Genomic DNA, 20,574 nt, shown 5'->3' with positions numbered 1-20,574 from the left:
TCACATTTCCTTGAAAAACCCAAAGTTTATTTAGAAATTAGTTACATAGTGGATTTTTTTCGTTGCATCTCCTACCTATTAATAAAGTTTTTAAAAAAATTAACCTCAGAGAATGCGCACGAGAAAATTGAATATGAAACTTTTGTTAGGGCACATAGAATCATGATTAATCTTCTCTTTGACTCTTATGTTGCCTGGCAATCTTACAATTAGCTCCGTTTTCCACTTCTTTGTCTAGTAACTTACTACCAGTAATATCGAATTTTCTTTGAGATTCGTAATGATATCTATTTATTTGTTATAATTATGGATATTTTTACAGTCATCATAGACCTGGATAGGTTCACTCATTGTTAATGCCGTGGATAAAAAGTTTGTACAGCGGACTCTTTTGAATTCCAAAATATCAGCGAATTCATGTGGGTTAAGTCTGGTCTAAATGGCTCTCTCCCCTCCCCTGTATTTGGATGTCGTCTGAATTTACTTTGCCCTTGTGACAAGTATAATTTCACTTGCAGGCTGATTAATGGAACCGGTTACAGTATCCTGCAGTACGAGAGTTTCACATAGCAACTTCAAAAAATCGTTCGTCGCAGCGGACGACTACAGTCAAGTAACAACCGCCTACAATGTGAAAGGAATTTCATGGACTTCTTCGACCGACACCGTATCTCGTCGTTAATCTCGTTTTAATGCGGAACGCTCCAGCGGCTGTCGGAATTCGACTACAAAAAGGGACATACTTCCGACAATTACGACCCGAAGGATATTCAACTCTACTTTGCTGGCGAAGGACTCGTGCTGGGGATGTTTTTTTTATTCATCGCGAACGTAATCGTGTAGCTTAGGATGCAGAGAATAAGTATGAGCGCAAAAATAGAACGTTGGACCGCCCAGGCAAATTTTCCCCTTGTTTTAACCATTGAAAAAGGCCGTTTCAATTGGCTATAGGTGGTTGTCTGGAACTGTGTAATGGACGAAAAGTTGTTCGAAAGCTAGTTAAAAGTGAAGTAGTATAACCTCGGTCATGTATCCTATATATATGAAGTGTCATGTATCCTATATATATAAAGTATCATGTATCCTATATATAATTGATCATAAATAACAGAGTCGAAATATATCTTTGCGTGTACGCAATAGGAATCTCTTATATAAATGATCATAAATAACAGAATCTAAATATATTTTTGCGTGTACGCAATAGGAATCTATTTAAAGTGCACATATATTAATCATAATTATATGAATCCATATACCAATGTATAAACAAATCAGGTAGCCTATAATCAATCTGTTACCTTATATCTTACCATTATCTGCAGTTATTTATGAGTTAGTATATGAATTAATGAATCAGATATATAACATTTAGCATAAAAATCAACGAATCAATCAGCATAAACATTAATAATGTTATCAATTCATATATGAAAATTTTTATCAGTTAAAATATGATTTTTATCATGTTAATCTTCATTCTATGCAATTATCAGAGTACATTAGTATTTTCTGTAGCATAAGTATCTTAAAGAGATGAAGTGAAAAAACTGTATCATTATATATATCATGTGATCACTATTATTTACCAATATCATTGTTTTATATTTTATTACTTGAATCAATTCATGTACACCATGAATTTTTATTTACTTATATATATATATATTCACATAGTGTCTGTATCACACTCCTATAAGTCAAATGCAAGTCAAGTTTGAGTAATATTCAGTAGTTGGTTTTGGTAGCTGACCGAGCTAATGTAAGTGTTTACATAATAAAATATGGAATGTTAGTCCATATATATAAAAGTCTAAAACTAAAGAGGTCAACCAGATTGCTTGCAGGAATGTGATCAGACTAGAGACGCTAAAGATGACGTATACAATAAGTATGTAAGCTAAGATAACATGCCGTCACCTGTAGTCATTCAATTGTTTATAAATATTAGTCCAAGCTCCCTGCTTGAGACAACTACCCCGACTATTATTCAAACGGCCTACGTGATCTGTAGCGTGTCTCATTCGATTGTGTGTTCGTATGAAACTATGTCATCTGATAGTATGTTCATATGTTCGAACTACTGTCTGTTCCTTCATAACTTGTAACAGAGATGGTAGACAGGCAGAACAGAGTTAGCTATCGTCATTAGAAGACCTGTACCTCTTTACCTAAGCTTTATCATGTAGAGGAATAGGATTAGCCATCATCATTGGCAGAAGCGATCAAGCTATCGTCATAGAAGACTTGTACGATCATACCTGATCTTCATCATGTAAAACTTCAGAAGAATATACTATTTTTATACCTTGTGTTTTCTACAAGAACCTCAACCGAACCATGAGTTTAACACATCGTCGTAAAGATAATACCGACTTCGTAAGTGATCTACAAAACCCCAGACACTCCATTGAAGATGGAAGTGCAATACCAACCGACTTAGCGTATAGATTATCGCTAGTCTAACATTACCTCATAGGGCGCCTTATCATACAAGGCAGAGCCCTAATAGATGTATGTATGTATGTATGCACACACACACACACATATATATATATATATATATATATATATATATATATATATGTGTGTGTGTATGTATGTATGTATGCATATATATATATATATATATATATATATATTATATATATATATATATATATATATATATAAACGTTTGTATTAAATATCATGGTCAAATTTTAATGTTCAGTCAATGCCTAGATAAATCTATTTCTTTCGACACACGTCTTTATTCGAGGAAATTTGATTCTTAGCTATAATTTTGAAATTAGGATTAACATACTTGAGTAAAAAAAACCGGAAATTACTACAATATGATATATATAATTATGACTTGTCTGAGTAATGAAATTATATGACAGTACCCTTAAAACTACAATATTTGAATACAGATAATTCCATACCCAATGATAGACTACAACTGACTAGCGCACTGAGAACTGAAATGATAAAGAATCAGCTAAAATGATACATTGCTGTATGATTAAAGCAAATCATACACGTAAAGTACTGACATGCTGATTTTACAGACACTGGCATGAACCGGCCAATCGTGTATTGGGGGTTAAAAATGGCAAACCCGACGAGACCAGCCAGTCCTCTTATCTTTTCAACTGTTCAACCGGATAGGCCAGTCTAGCCAAGACTGGCATTATCCCCCGTCAGTCCGTGGTGGGTGTGGGGATGGACTAGCAGGACGAATGGGTTGACCCAGTTATTTTGACCCGTATTTTATTGCTTACCTTTCAGTAGTCAGCAGTTTTGCCCCCGCGGTAATAGGCCGCAGTTTTGTCTATTGCTAGCATTGGTAAGTATTACATGTATCGAGAGAGAGACAAATTTCATGTGAAATGAGAGCGTATTGTGTCAGTCCACAATGGTATTCACTTCGACTGACTCCCTGTAAGTTTTCCGAAGAAAAGAATATTCCACGTTCATTAATAACAGGGAACGCAATGGAATTGTTTTGCAATTATCAAAAAAATAAATGATATTCTCAATTTCTTAGCGAGAATATCGGAGAACTTAACAGATTTCTGCTAAAATCATATTATTTTGCTGACTGTCTTTTGACAAAAATTCAGATTTCTACTAAATTCATGTTATTTTGCTAACTAACTTTTGACAAAATTCAATTTCTACTAAAATCATGTCACTTTGCAGGCTAACTTTTGACAAAATTCAGATTTCTACTAAAATCATATTATTTTGCAAACTAACTTTTGACAAAATTCAAATTTATATTAAAATCATGTTAATTTGAAAACTAATTTCTGGCAAAATTCTATCTGTCAAACTTCCGTGGAAAAGCTTTTTCCTGTGAATTCGATGAATTTCCACTGAAGTCTAACAGTAGTCAGTCCATGGTTCCCGATAAACTCGCTGTTTCCACTTTCAGAAGTGATGAAACGGTACATGAAAATTGTGTGTGCATGCATGTACTTAAAATCATACAATACAATAAATAAATACATGTACAGACGGCCAACGAAGAATTGGCGTAGTTTCTTAATTCATTGTTCGTTATGGAAATATTGCCATATGCAGGAGCCAGATTATTTACTTAACAATAAATATCATTTCCTTTCAAAGGTGCTATACTTTAAATAAATTACATTAGAACTGAGTAGACTTATTCAATGTATTAAAGATAATTATTTTGCAAAGTAAGGAAAATATATACCGATGGGTCCACGATTTCAAATTTTATTCTCATCTCTAGCTTCGTGACAGCATACCGAAGATTTTGAAGTTGGCTTTGCTGCCGCTCGAGTCTTGACTCAACGTATCGCACTGCACTGGGGTGTTGTCATTTCGTCTCCTACAGCTAATAAATAATACATCAAGGTGTTAACATTCTTTGAAAGCGATGTTCAGTCAAACTAATTTTGTCCTTTGATCAATAAAATAATTTGCATGACACATTTAGTGGGCCTAAATTGGACTTCTGATTTTCCCACATGATTTGCCTAGGTCTATTTTCAGCAGTATACTCTCTCGGATACGTAATATTAATGAATATTTAAATCAACAATATACAATACATATATATATATATATATATATATATATATATATATATATCATATATATATATTAATCTGCTTGATTTGACTATTCCCGTTATTCTTGTTTTATTAGCCATGTTCGCCTTTCTTCTTATCCTTTTCATAATTGCTTAACATAATTAACTCAGTCCTAGCTATTCAAAGTTAAAAAGCAATCATAAAAAAATCAAACAAACATAATTCAGTCTTATTTTTTATCGAATTCCTTGCATATCATCCTGTTTCATTTGGACACCTTGGAAAGCTGTGGGAGTCAAAACTGACGAATACATTAAGAAAGGCTTACTTTCCTTAAAGCTTTCTTAGGTTGATCTTTTAGTAGCTATTCATTTCTTCGAAATAGAAATTAATTCAAATTAGTTTCACATATATACCTACTAGACCTACTACCATAAGCATATTATAAGTAGCTGAAAGGATAAGAAATATGAAAGGTGACGTTCTCGTTTAAGTTTATTTCATATGTTTTTTTTGTCTTTCAAGAAAAACCTACTGCTTTAATCAAGGGTCGCTCTTTGACGGCTACAGGGTGTAACACGAGTGTATGCGCATATTTTGTGGAATGAAAGATAAAGTTTCTTTGAACAGAAAATAATTTATAAACATGCATTTTAAGGCGTCCGTTGTCGGTGCTGGGAATTTTAAAATAACTGTTATCATTAGTGGTGCTTTAACGAGAAGGAGTTCGTAGTGAGAAGTCGGATCTAGTCGCCTGAGATGTAGAGAGAGCGGAGGTGGCGTATAGGAAGGATTAGGCCGATGTTAATAAAGTATCTCCCAATAAAATGTATTCTTTAGGTTTTGAAGAAAAAAATGCATGCATTATTGAAACTGTTTCCCTCCCTATCCATGGTATTCACTGGCCACCGATAAAAAACAAAACTAAAAGAGTAAGCCTAACTGAATCTCTCATCCATCAAAGATAAGTTTGCTTATTCATTAGACTTATTCATTAGACAACTACCAAAGACTTCAAGTGTAGATTTAAAAATCTCTTCCTCTCCATCTAAAATATTCATCAGACCAGTCATAAGCGTAGAGCTAGTCATGATTCCTGCTTCAGCAATGTCGTGACGAGGCACTAGAATTCAAAGTTCACAAATGAATGCTGCTCAGCAACATTTACAATGCTGTATTGTCTTGCTCTCATGTGGTGCTTCGAGGTGTTCCACCTCTAGGCCCATGTTCTAAATTTTGCCGTTCTTTAAACAATTTTATTTATCTATGTATGATTCTCTCTGGTTTATTAAGCTTTCTTGATATCTCTCCAACAGGAACTTGCACCGAATGCAGTGCAATAATTTTCTCGCTCATCGAGGGATGTTTCTTAGACCGATAACTGACACATTGACATTAGATTCCCGTGCACATAACATCAAAAGCAATAGTGAGGTCGCCTGGTTCACGCTGTTAAGATATCGTTTTTTCATCTTTTTGTTTTTAAATTTGATAGCATTTTGTGAGATTCCAATGTTTTCTGTAAAATTTAACAAATGGAATAGTTCAGCTACCTTGAACTTAATATTGAAATGATAATTTAAGGACTATGTTCATGCGATACTACTAGTGATAGGTGTCTCCTATCTATTTGGTAATGTATATCTATGGTTGTGATATGACGTTTTTTATCACTTCGTTTCGTTCACGTCAATTTTGCTATATGGAAAATAGTTTTACACAATAACATAACATAATGTTCTAAAGATATCAGTGACTGTTTTTAACATAATTACATATGATTTCTTCCATCTTTGAAAAGAAAAATAGATAAATAAGGCATGAATCGTGCGTCAGGCAGGTGAACGAAAAATTATGAAACTCTGCCACGAGTTTTTTGGCCGACAGTACATACACGAATACAGATATAATTTACATACATGCATATAGTATATGTGTGAGTGTGTGTGCGTACGCGAAAATAGACATGCAGACATACAAACATACATTCTAATAATAATCAGAGAAGACAGTACAAATATCTATCCCAGAAAAACAGAAATGTAATAAAACTTATAACGTTTCAGTTTCATTAGAGATTAAATATATATGAGCCTCAAGTGAATAATTAAAATTACCTGAGAAAATAAATAAATCAATTACAACCCATATTACTTGCAGACGAAAATTCATATTGCGAAGTCCGTAGATTTTCCCAAAGCATCGATGATCCCTGTTGTCCAAGTACCAAATTTTGATAAAATACATCGAGAGAAATAATTACATTTCCCTTCTAATACTGAACCACTACAAAATTCAGTTCTTACACCACACATCGTGACACGTGGTATCAGTTAGTGGTTACTTGGCTGACTACTGCGCTGGAAATATCAGCAACAGCAATAATCAAGTTTCTTTATTCCAAAGGAATATGAGACTAAAGAAAAAGATTAATAAGAGCCAGAAAAAAATGTTACTTCTATAATTCGAAGTAAGGTAAAGAAAGACCTACTGATACAACCAACTAGTTTCAATGGTGGGAGCTCTTCCTTACCATAGGCTTTTCAGCCTTCCACCACTTGGACAGCAAATAAATAATCCCGGATGTAAGATCAATTACCTCTGGTTGGAATAGTATCATTTAATATTTCAAAAAAATCTGAAGTAATCATCAACCATAAAATTAAATAAAGCGACTAATTTCTGTGTTGAAAAAAAGAATGGCGGTCATTCACGACGAATTTAACGATGATAAGGAACTATGCTTTTCGGCATGAAATCTCACTCCCAAGAAGCCTTTTGTTTTCGTTTTTTTTTTTTTCCCTGGCAGGTCTTTTCGCCGGAGATATCGGTCGGGAAAAAATGAGAGCCAATCACAAACTTCCAATGGCACGAGAAGGGGAGCCGCCGCTTGATTGGGCTCCATGAACTTGGCAACGGTTCAAGTCGAAGCGTCGACCCTGAAGTTAGAGAAGTTTGCGATGTTGTAGAGGGATGCAGTATTCAGGCATTGCGAAGTTTTGCGAAATGCCGGATACTGCCTGGCTCTATGTCTCCGCTGTTACAAAACTTTCAGGCAGATCATATTATTTACTCGTTCGAACACTTTGCCATGAGCAGTAATATGGCACACTATCGGTTCATGTCTGCATTGTCCGTATATGCAATCATCATCAGTATACAAAAATTGCTGTAAGTTTATTACATAATCTAGTGCACACCAATGTCTGTTTAGCAATACGGCTTTTCGTCGGCAGTTTACACACACACACAAACACACACACATATATAAATTAATAAATATATAATATATATATATATATATATATATATATATATATATATATATATACACACACTTATAGTATATATTACATAATATGTATAATATATATATATATATATATATATATATATATTCATATATACATTTATAACAATTATTTATTACGATCCTTGCGCCTATTATAGATTATATATATCTTAAATGACTACTAATACAACAGCTAACAATAAAAAAAAAATAACGGTAAGGAACTAAACACCTACAATCTTCAACAACCCAGAAGCATATCTGCCTTATCGGAGTTTGCATATATCATATAAATATGATTTCGTTCTCTGAGTACTCAAAAATTCTTAACCAATTGCAGTGAATGAATGTTTCAACAAATATCGATATGAGAGAGAGAGAGAGAGAGAGAGAGAGAGAGAATATTTTATGATGATAACGGCCACAAAAATAACGAAACTGATAATGAAGATAATCGAGATGGTGTTAATAACAACATCAGCGATATTATCTTAACCTTACGAAACCCACCAAATCCGACTTGACAATAAAATACTTTTCTCTTGCAGGAACGGAAGATAAAATACTTTCCTGTGTGTAAAATAATCCTTTCGACTTTATCAGTTCATTCCTTATATCCCCTGCGGCAAACCAAGCTGCAATCCTTCCTTTAACTTAAAACCCTCAGTGAATCTACTTCAGAATCTTCTCTTCACATTGAATCAAAGTCAAGGGCAACAGCTAAGCTCAGGTATGAATCATATTTTCCAAATGCCAAGTATAAGAGCTTCATGAGCTATAACTCCTCTTAATAATGTACATATCAATAGCGCCAAACAGCCGAGTTCTACCACCACGCCAAATGCTGGGGGTCGGTGACCTGCTGGTTTTCAACTCTGCACGTTTGTGACAAGTGTTCGTGATTATTCGAGTTTCATTAAGCAGAAGGGTGACTCCGCTCGCATCTATCTATTTATCCAATGCTCCTCTACCTTCCTTTCACATGACTGCATTTCCTTTTGTGAGGGTTAGGCATGCCTACTGGTATTTTACAAAAAAAAAATATATATATACGTTTAGTTTGTGCGCCCTTAACATTAAAAATTATGGTATTAAAAGAGAGGCGCCAGACGGCACGTCACGTATTTAATGACGTGATGTAATTAAATTTAGACCGAGGTAAATTTATGCTGAATATCTGAATAGCAGCTAATGGAGAGAGGGTTGTCCTAGGCTGGACTACGGAAAGTTACAAGAAAAAGTGTATTAGCTGTTACACACAAAATTACAAGTTACAAAATTACGTGTTACATAATAATAATAATCTAAAAACAACTTAAATACTGTACATCTTAATTCAGCCATTTACGATGACAACGTTTTAAGCAATAGGGTTCGATTCATCAAAACAGATAATGAGATTTGGAACAGCAATTTCCTCGTGTGACAAAGTTCAACTGTTTGGCAGGTATAAAAACATTTGCCTTAATTTTACCCGATAATGGGATTTCCTTTAAATCAGTTTCATCGGATACGACGCCTCAGTTTAAAGAGGCTCACACGTGAAAGAAAAAGACAGAAAAGAAGAGACAGGCTGGGACTAGGAAATTAAAACATAACGTGAAACATTTACTCATTAGTACTATTTTAGAGCACACAATTATTTCTCCCATTGTGCAAAAGCTGAAACGTAGTAATAACAATAATGAGCTTAGTTGGGCAGTGTGATACAATACTTGAAACTATACAAAATTAATTTGCATACCAGTGCAATACGATCTACGGAAATGTAACTCTCTCTCTCTCTCTCTCTCTCTCTCTCTCTCTCTCTCTCTCAGACACACACACACACACAGCCTTTTCAATCTAATAATGCAATTACGGAAAGGGCAAATACTCGAATGAACACAAATAGCATTCCACTAAATTACAAGAATCCAATGTAAGTTCTGGCAGGTTCAACAGACTGAAAGACTCAGCAGGAGAATATGTTGCATTCACGTGTACACATGAACACTGATGTATATCTGGGTGTATGTATATGTGTAGCAAGGGACTGGAACGCAGTAAGAGCCTCCACACACATTAGGCACTCAATTTGACCACTAGGCCTCACCCAATGACCTATTTACATTAGCGAATATTCACCTCAAAATAGCATCCCCTCTCCATAGGGCAGACATACAAACCGGCATCAATTTCTAACCCTTTGCCCTTATTGTATTTAAATCATTTCCCTTGTAATAAACGCAAAAAAGGAAGAAATCACATCTGACAAAATTTGATTACGACGATTCATTCCTCTCACTGCAACGCAAAGCTGTTGAACAAAATCAATCAATCAATTTAAACGACTTCGCCCTCTTCTTTTTTTCTTCTTCTTTTTTTTGTCGTACTTACCGAGTTTCTGGTTGAAGATTTTATCGAAGTTGACCTCCCCCATCTTCTCTAAGTGCTTGTGCATGACGCTCCGCACGCTGAAACAAAGCATATAATATCATTTTAGTAAATATGTAAAATATAATCCTAAAATTCAAACACACACACATGCATACATACATACATACTACATACATAAATATATTATATATATATATATGATATATATATTATATATATATATATAAATGAAAATCAATGAATAAATCTAAGACTACTTACGTAAAACTTCTGAACACTTCAGTTACACATAAAGAGAGATCAAACTGTAATTCCAGACAACGCAAATCGGCTGCACAGTTATGAGAGTACAGGTGAGTGAAACGGACCCTTAGCTCTGGAACAGCGTGAAACTATAAACCTATATCAATAAACTACAATGACATAATGCTTGAGTTCGATAACTTCCTCATAATCCATCTGAAGTAGGTAACGTAGATTCCGTATATATATATATATATATATATATATATATATATATATATATATATATATATATATATATATATAAATTTATTTATGTGTGTGTGTGTATGTATGTACATTATATATATACTATATCTATATATATTATATATATATATATATATATATATATATATATATAAATTCTTCTGTTAAAACAGGATACATCTCTGGTTTAAAGCTAAGGACTATATTTCGGTGGACTTACTTCCACCCTTATCAAGTAGTGAATGACAGAAGGAGTTAGATTGGCGAAAATAGATAGAGGGAGAGATGCCCTTAGGTGATGCCTGGGGTCTTTTCTCCCTCTGAAAGATTAACCCAACATAACGATCAGTTAGATATGGACAACATAGTTCGGCAATTTTCCATCATACATATAACGCGAACCATACCATGGATTGGAACTCATCCCAAATTTATACAAGAGCAGCTGTTGATACAAATGTCAGATGGTGGAATCTTCACTGATAAAACAACAAGTTAAGAGGATTAACCTTTCCAATGGAGCCTGGGACTCTGACCATATAGACGATATCTTCCTTAAGGAAACGATGAAGCGGATTAAGACAGCAGAACCAACGTCGGTTTAGCAGTGACCCCAGGCACCGAAATATAGTCCTTAGCTTTAAACCAGAGCGTTTTAATGGGCCTTTTATACTATATATATATATATATATATATATATATATATATATATATATATATGTAAGTATTTTATATCCTTCCTTATTCACGCACAATTATACAAGTATAATTAGGTTCCGCAGTGGCATTCTGTTAGCGCCCTTCCGTCAACACCACCTCAATAGGAGCCCAATTCTATTACACGAACAACTGAACGGAACGTCTTATTCCCATTTCGCTTTTCTCTTCCCTTCGCTGTCTCCCATACGCTCACCGTCAAAACAAGCCAATTGGATTAATACTGTACACCTTCCACTCTCTCTCTCTCTCTCTCTCTCTCTCTCTCACTGGAGACAGCAGAAGGAAACGCCTGGAACACATCACTTCTATTACAGGAGTGTGATAGTGATGAACAACTTCCACTACAATCTAATCAACTGTAGTTTCTCCAAACAAGGAAAAAACAAACAATAACACGCCCCCCTGTAGGTGGGTAGAGTCGTCAGTGGACCTCATGCGATGCACTGTAGGCATTAGTTAACGTTCTTTGCAGCGTGCCTCCGATCCCTATATGCAACCATTTTCGTTTCTTTTTCTGTACCTCCTTTCATATTTTCTTTCTTCATCTTACTTGCCGCCCTCTCCTAACACTTAATTCATAGTGCAACTGCGAGGTTTTCCTCCTGTTACACCTTTCAAGCCTTATACTGTCAATTTCCATTTCAGCGCTGAATGACCTCATAGGTCCCACTCCGTGCGGAATTCACTTTCACAGTAAATGACCACATACAAATTAGACAAAGTTCACCTTAGTATTAAGCAACATTTGTACCGCTACAAATCTCAAAGATAAGCATTTCCACTTAGTAGTAGCAAACCTTCACAAAGAATAAAAAAAGGTCAAGGACAGAATTGAACAAGAAAATAAGCTTAGTTGCTTCAGGGTTCATCAATCGAAGACGGCTGTCAATTGATAAAACCTGTTTTCTGAATGCCTAATATATGGCTGCATTCTAATTTAACGACTTCATTTGGTATATACAGAACAAACTATATGTCTAAGACTTGAGATGCCAAGTATCACCAAACAAAATCAAAAAGATAAAATAAAGAGCGAGAGAAGTCAATCAATAGCGATGGCAAAGTCCCATTAAATGCTACCGTGCAACCTAACCCCCCCCCCCCCCACCCCTCAAGCAAAGTAGTGGCAGTAGTGAAAGCTTGGAAAAAACTGTTCGCAATCTGCAGAAACTACCTTTAGGAAATTAAGCCTCAATCACAAACTCACTGTAGGGAAATATGGAAGCATTCCTCCATCACAAACTACCAAGAGGAAGGCAAGCCTGAATAGCAAACCACAAGTACAATAGCAAGCCTGAATCAGCAACTTCCTTTAGGCATGAAAGCCTGAATCAAAACAACCCGAGAAAACTATAACTGAATCCCAAACGAATCAGTGGGAAATAAAAATCTTTAAAAGTTCCTGAATAAGAACACTTGCTTGACTTTGTACAAACTTATTGCTTGGTCTATTGAAAAAAAAATCCATGTTTCATGTTTTCTTATATATTCAGTAAATACAACAACAGGAATTGATCAGTGCTTTTCATTAGTTACTTGAAGAGTTCACGAAAGTAAGCTCTAATATCCTCTTCGCAAAGCATTCTTTACATATTCATTTGAATTAGTGTAGAAAAAATAATTTTAAACGGCAGAATTAAATCAGTGCTAACAACAGTAATGAAAACGACAGCAGAAATAAATTAAAACAATGAAATCATGGTCACATTCAGGACATATTTAATAAAAGATGCCAATGCGAGGTTCGGTCATTTTTCTAATCTGTTTTGTCCACACACTGAGATGAAATGCTCATCTCCCAGCAACGCTAATCACCCGGCAAAAAGGATAAATAAACAACAATGGAAAGGACGCAAAGGCAATGGTGCGTCATTAATATGCATATGAATTATAAATAATAATACAACAACATATCCGTAAATGAAAACTACACACACACACACACACACACACACACACACACACACACACACACACACACACACATATATATATTATATATATATATATATATATTATATATATATAATAGATAAACTTCACATGTTAAAATTTGGTGAAGGAATAAGGAATGAAATCCAGTCAGGAGAAATAACACTTAATCTTGGCTGTTTTTAGTCAACCCTGGCAGATAGCAAAGGGTGGCAACGTAACCTGCTCCAAAGGAACATTCCAGCTGAGGTTCAATACGGAAATGATGACTGCCGATTGAAATAATAACATATCAGTAAAAACTGCTCACAACCGAAAAGTAATGCTCTAAGAACTAACATTAAATCCAAAGAGTACGAGAAAGAATGAAAACGGGACGCATAATCGTGGAATGGGTCTTAAAATTAACGCGTGACAGTGTACGATTGAAAAGGCAGTCATCAGTACTGCTTTGTTTCAAAAGAATTAACCGAACAAACGTCGCTGCAAATATCCTTTTTTTGATGGACAATGCCCTTTGAGGCAACACTATTATTTGCAACGGTTTTTTTAGCCCTTTCAAGCTTAATCCAACATAATTCCGAACCTGCTCGAATAAACACAAAGCACATGCGGTATTTTTAAGACTTATACATTGGGTTGGGTGAATCTACATGTGATATTCCATTTGTTTGAGTGGCTTTTTTTTTCATGCTATCGCGCCTGGTGCGGTGTTCTGGCATATGCGGTTTTTATGTAGTTGTTAGTAACTTCATTATTGGCCTGGAAAAAAACATAGTACAAGTCGCAGATGCTTCAACTTCTGATGCGAAGCTTTACTTTCCTTCTGCTGTGAAATTGCGTATATATTAAACTTAGTACAAAGCTATATTATTAAAGCACTATCAATTAGTTGAATCATCTTCACACAGTACAAAGCTATATTATTAAAGCACTATTAATTAGCTGAATCAACTTATACATTACAGTTCTGGGTATACACAATCCATGACGTTATTTTTACATACAATCACCACTTGCATTGTGAGTTTTGTCTTACTTAAGGAATATGAATATTTTTGCGAAAAGACAGGAAGTGTTTGCTCGGCTTCTTGTGCCCATCTCCAGTCTTTGTCCTGCCACTGCTGGAACCCAGTTCTCTCAGACACATTTTCTAAAAAGTCCCTTCAGCTATAAGGCCAATTATCACTTGGGCTATCGTCAAGGATTTTCCCTTTGGCCATCTTCCAAAAGCTTTATGCCAATAAGAAACTTTCGGCGCCATTCTCACTGTCTACGCCCCCTGGGTGAGTAAGTGTATTGGTCCCAAAGGGCGTCAGCATCGTTCTTGACAGCGTCATGGCTGTTCTGAAGATCAGTAAAGGCTGTGAGTTCTTTCGATACTTTATATTTATTTTACTGGCTGCTCGTGATATATTATTCTACAGAATTCAGTTTACCCATATATTCTTAAATATGACTTATGTTCCCAATAAGGAAATTCTATTCCACCGGTGCTTGCAGGTTAAATTTACGAAAAACTGGCTTACTCCATAAGAAAAACACTAACACAGCGAAATCATAACAATTCATAACGATGAGGCATCCAAACCAAACCACGACAATGCTGGAGACAACAAACCTCCATCAAGACAGGATTCGACATTTGCCTCTCCTCAGATATCTTCTCGAGGACTGGATTTCCCAAACTTAATTACTTGGCAAATAAGAACCTCACCTTTCGAAAAAACTTTGTTATCAATCGAGACAACTTTTTGCTGAAGTCCTGCGAAATAGACACACATAACAAATCGAAATTAAAACGTAACTTTTTTTTTTTCGAGGCAAAATACAGTTCAAATCATAAGGGATAAGATACTGAATAACGAATCAAAACGATAAATTAAAGGAAAATCAAAATGCAAAAAGTAGTTCGAATTTTTCATATTTATAAGTCCTTTAATGATATAAATGAATACGTATCAATTAAGGAGTGATTTTGATATTATAACACCGAATTTGAAAGTGTAAACAGGTGTATATATATATATACACACACGTGTATATATTTTTCATCTCTTATGCACGCATAACTATTATAAATTCACAAATATTGAGCAACATTTACAGCACAATTTCCAGCTCACTATACTTGGGAATAATTTGCACCCAAGAGAATCATAATTGATGAGTGCTTTGTCACCAGTGGGATTCGAACCCTAACTGGTTGAGAAACAACGACGCACAGCGACTTTTGACCACTACGCATCTGTACAGATATACACAGACATGCGCGTACAAATATGTGCATATATACATATATATATATATATATATATATATATATATATATATATATATATATGCATATACATATATATCATACATATATATACTATATATATATATATATATAATATATATATATATATATATATATAATACCATAAAAATCCATATAATGTCATCGATAGGGAGCGTTAAGACTGAGAGTAAAAAACAAACTTGCAAAGCTAAAATTCTCTCTCTGTCTCCCTCTCTCTCTATATTTATATATCTCTCTCTCTCACTCTCTATAAGAGTATTGATTGCCGATAACTACGTATAAGGACTTTTTATTCCACATCAGGAACAGGCGATGGCTAAAAATCTATCATGGTATCGGGAAAATGCCCCAAAAATGGTATGAAAACGGAGGTGGGTGGGATACGCAAAGAGAGAGAAAAAAGGAAAATGCCAAATCGATTAAATAACTTATACCTCAGCGAAAAAAGTTGGAGTGACTTAAGATCATAGAGCGACGAAATCCGTGAGTACTTTTTATGTAAAAGTTTTTACGCTAAATTAAAATAAGTACAGAAGTCAACTCTCAGGTCCAATACTTATAAGGAAGATACTAAGAGGTAGATTTTTCTAGTCATCGTCGATTATCCGTTACTTACTGACAAGTTTTGTTACTGAATGGATGGAAGGAAATTATAATCTATTTCCAACTCTGTGACAGGGATTATCATTGCAAATTTAATCATGTACTCCGACTTAACAGAAATAATTAATTGGGTTAAAAAATATTACCTCCAGCGGAAAGAGGATTAATATCGAATGCCCTGGACATGAACATCTAGATGAAAGTTCTACACCCAACCATATCTATGCATGTACTACTATCTCTTTTTTTCTTTTTATCAAAATGGGACCGGATGAGTTTCCAGGGGAACAATAACTCCTACCGCCAGAAGAATAAAGCAGCAGGGACTGCCTGCTTCGCCGTTTTGTAACAGCGCAACTTTAAGTTGTCCACCGCTAGGAAATAGATCCGTTTTTGCAGTCCCGCCTTATGTTTCCAGAGTAACATTAAAATTCCAGAGCACCTGGTCACCTCCACACCAGGACCTGCTCTATGCTGACACCTACACAGAAAGTGCGTTGCTGACGGCTCCATATTCGTCCCTGTCGCCTTCATTTATAGGATATACGGTATGCATCTTGCTCACACGCACGCGCGCACACATATTTATACACGCACATATATATATGTGTGTACGTGTGTACGAATATGTAAATATATATATATATATAATATATATATATATATATATATATATATATATATATACATATATACATATATATATATATATATATATATATATATATATATATATATATTTACATATTCATACACACGCGTCACACACATGCGTATAACATGAAAGTTATCTTATCCTTATCTTTTCTCATGAGAGAGAGAGAGAGAGAGAGAGAGAGAGAGAGAGAGAGAGAGAGAGAGAGAGAGAGAGAGCTGTTGAAACCACACTGAAAAAAAGATTGCAGCAATACAAGATTCGCACACATGGCAGAGTTGCTTAACTAAGCTAAGCTATGTTAACCATAGCAAAACACAACTGTGATGCAATGCTATGAACTCGGACAGAATAAAAACTGCAAGAAACACGCACCATAATTTGCAACTTCAATCAACCGGGAATCATTGCATTTGTGAAGACCCATTGATCAAAGGCAGCCTTTCCAAAAATGTGAAACGATGAAAATGTGTGAAGTTGGGCATGTCAGTTGTTGTTGTATAATAATAAATATTATTATTATTACGAACTTGATGGCTCGCACTAAGCTGCACTGGAACCCGGCGCTGCCCCTCATGTCTCCTCTAATCTCCCGACCACCTACATGCCCGTCCCCACTCGGGGAGGACAAACAGATTTGTATGAGTAAGGGGGATGCGTCACGTTTCCCCTACCCTCCCGATCCCCTATCTACCCCGCCCACAACCGGGGCGGACAATTAAGAAAGATACACTCGGATTTCCTTATTATTATTATTATTATTATTATTATTATTATTATTATTATTATTATTATTATAAGCTGGAGAGTAGTGTAAGGGAAACAGCAAGGAATCTATCAGATGCACAATGATTTTGATTAAAGCAAATGAAAGCCACTAATTAACATATGTGACGTCACTGGTCATCGCTAAACGGTCATTAAATCACAAATACATATAATTTGCCGTCTGATCATAAAAGACGATAAGACATCTTGGCAGCTTCATGAAGGCGAGCTTCCATCGAAACCTAATTCTCTATATCATGAGAGATGCAATTGGGATCTGTGTTTTTGCATTGCACCATCAAACTTAAAAGTCCGCACTACGTGATGTCCCTATGAGTTCCTAAAAGCACCATAATTGTTAAGTGCCAAAGTAAAAAGACAACTAGGACGTAACTGTTTTTGAAGTGCTTGGCCTTCGAAAGTTTATACGTTGCTATCCAAATACGCTCTCGAGATCAGCGCTTATAGAGTGAAAAAAAAAAAACTTGAAGATTTGGAATAAATGACAAAGAAATGGACTGGAGTTCCATGACAAATACGAAGAAAAGTGTAGTTAAGAGAGCTTTACGGAGCACCATTACACAGGGAATGGAGCGAGTGTGACCAAAACAGCAGCAGATATAAAGCAGTCAATAAACTGCAAAACATCTGTTTACAAAGGATTAAAGCCTTGAGATACCAAAAAATGCAGTTTCCGAAGTCCTTCCCAGGTAAGAAATGAGAGCAGGTTCCAAGTGGTCCGTCCATGCCTTACGAAAGCCATATCGGTGACCAGAAACCAAAATCGGGGGTTTGAAGTGTAAGGGAATATGACAGTTATTTACATTTCGAATGATTCAGAGACAACCAAATTAAACCATTAGGAAAGTTAACTAGATGAAACAAGGTGTCCTTTGCCACGAATCGAAGTTTGAAACTCCTTCGGTAAATCATTAATCCATCCCGAACAGGAAGGCGAACGTTATAAACCAGACATATTTTCAGAAATGTAGCTTACAAGTCTTCTCCAATACCATGCTGACCACGATCATTACCTAAAGATCATGTAACTCCAACTAAGTAACTTTAATTCAATAATTCGTCATTCGTGCAAATGGCAATCAAACATACTGCAAAATTATATCTCGGTCAGCTTTCAAGTTCTGTCGTCATCTCTGCCCCATAGCATTTCCGGTTCTCCTTTTGTTTCGTAAATAACCTGTTTTGTAAGAGCTAATTCTAATTTGAGTACACCTACATTTCACACATCAAATACAACGAAAATTATACTAACTTCTTGCACAGAATGCCACCTTCTTCGAGAAGATTAGACAACGTCTATAATACGCTATAAAGGATCGACACAAGTCGGTCTTATACAAGGCTAAACCAGATCACCTTTGAATATGATCAGGTCAGGTCACCCTAATACCAAGTTAAGCCAAGTCTGCTAGAAACGATGCCACAACAGACGGCAACACTTCCACCAAGAAATATATCTACTTCTTCGCTAAAGATGCATAAAACACTATCCAAACACGTTGTAAATAAAGTAACACTGTTACATGAATACGAGATACCAACAGTTTTCACAAATAATCGACCTTCGAACAATCAGTCGTAGTAATGCCAGTTAACATAAATGAGTCAGTGAATCAATCTCTTACGCCCCACAGCTAATACAACTTCATTACCAGCCGTGGAATAACACTGAGGGCAGGATGATGATAAACGAGAGAGAGAGAGAGAGAGAGAGAGAGAGAGAGAGAGGGGGGGGATGCAGGACAAGAATAGAGATCTGAAGAGCACCACGAGTCAAAATGAAATTAGCTCCCTTTTATCCGACGAAGCCAGATGTGGAACACAAAGAGTTTCATCAAGGATGCGTCTTAGTCTTTAACTAATGAAAAGTTGTACATACTACACTGATCGGAAAATTCACCATTCACAACTTCTGCTGCACATGATTCGTAAAGACTGAGAGAGAGAGAGAGAGAGAGAGAGAGAGAGAGAGAGAGAGAGAGAGAGAGATTCATTAATTCCCTTTAGGAGCCGCGTCTCTTGCTTTTCCTGGTATTCATAATTATAAACCTTGGTCTTTCAACAGGCGATCTACTGCTCCCTTCGAGTGTCATTACTTTTCATAAATTACGCAAGATCATTCAACCTGGGGACTGACAAGTCAAAAAAAGTGCTATCGTAAGAAAACATTACGACGAATGAGTTAATATTCGTAAACTACAAAGGCTAAGTTTTATATAAAAAATCCTGGCCCTTATACAAAGCGATAAACGGAAGGCCCTGCATCTAAATGGTAATGCAGCAAGGAAGCCATACTTCAAATATTACAGCCCTTCCTCTCACCTTTAAAAGTTACTTAGAAACTGAAAGAATAACGATGCAAGGATGTCACAGCAATTATTATTATTATTTCAGAAGATGAAACCTATTCTCATGGAGCAAGCACACAAGGGTCATTGACTTCAAATTCAAATTTCCAAAGAATGATGGTTTCGACCTCTCACCGCAGAACCCACACTACTGCAGTAACTGATCATGATACAGAGCCAGTGGTTTTTCAACCCTCTGAGGGAGACACGAACTCGCAACATCCGAGCGGTGTTCTGATTGAAATCAGCCTCTATCTCTACGCCACATTAAAAAAAAAAAAAAGACACCCAACTGTTAAATCCAAGCTGGACAACCCAAAAGAGAAATTCAAGATGAAATAGTATGTGCTATTTAATAGGTAGATATATCAAGCGTGCTATTTCAATAAATCAATTTAGTACTTTCCTAGCCATGTTCATTATCATGGGTGTTATATTTACGATCGCACTCATAAATATAGTATAATATTCATACAATTTCCTTCGTTGCCAAAGTATTGACATCTACA

General features: G+C 35.6%; 1 protein-coding gene across 1 annotated transcript in view; it reads right to left on the bottom strand.

Annotated features, from left to right (window-relative positions):
• The window catches only part of LOC135221723 (G protein-coupled receptor kinase 1-like), a 613,113-nt gene that overhangs the window by 324,892 nt on the left and 267,647 nt on the right, over positions 1 to 20,574 (bottom strand). The window contains exon 2 of the mRNA XM_064259512.1: positions 10,222 to 10,298. Within this exon, the coding sequence (XP_064115582.1) occupies positions 10,222 to 10,298 (77 nt within the window). The remainder of the gene's footprint in view (positions 1 to 10,221; positions 10,299 to 20,574) is intronic.

The sequence above is a fragment of the Macrobrachium nipponense genome, chromosome 3, assembly GCF_015104395.2.
Source record: "Macrobrachium nipponense isolate FS-2020 chromosome 3, ASM1510439v2, whole genome shotgun sequence".
NCBI classification, from domain to species: domain Eukaryota; kingdom Metazoa; phylum Arthropoda; class Malacostraca; order Decapoda; family Palaemonidae; genus Macrobrachium; species Macrobrachium nipponense.
This window is presented reverse-complemented; position numbering and strand designations above follow the sequence as displayed.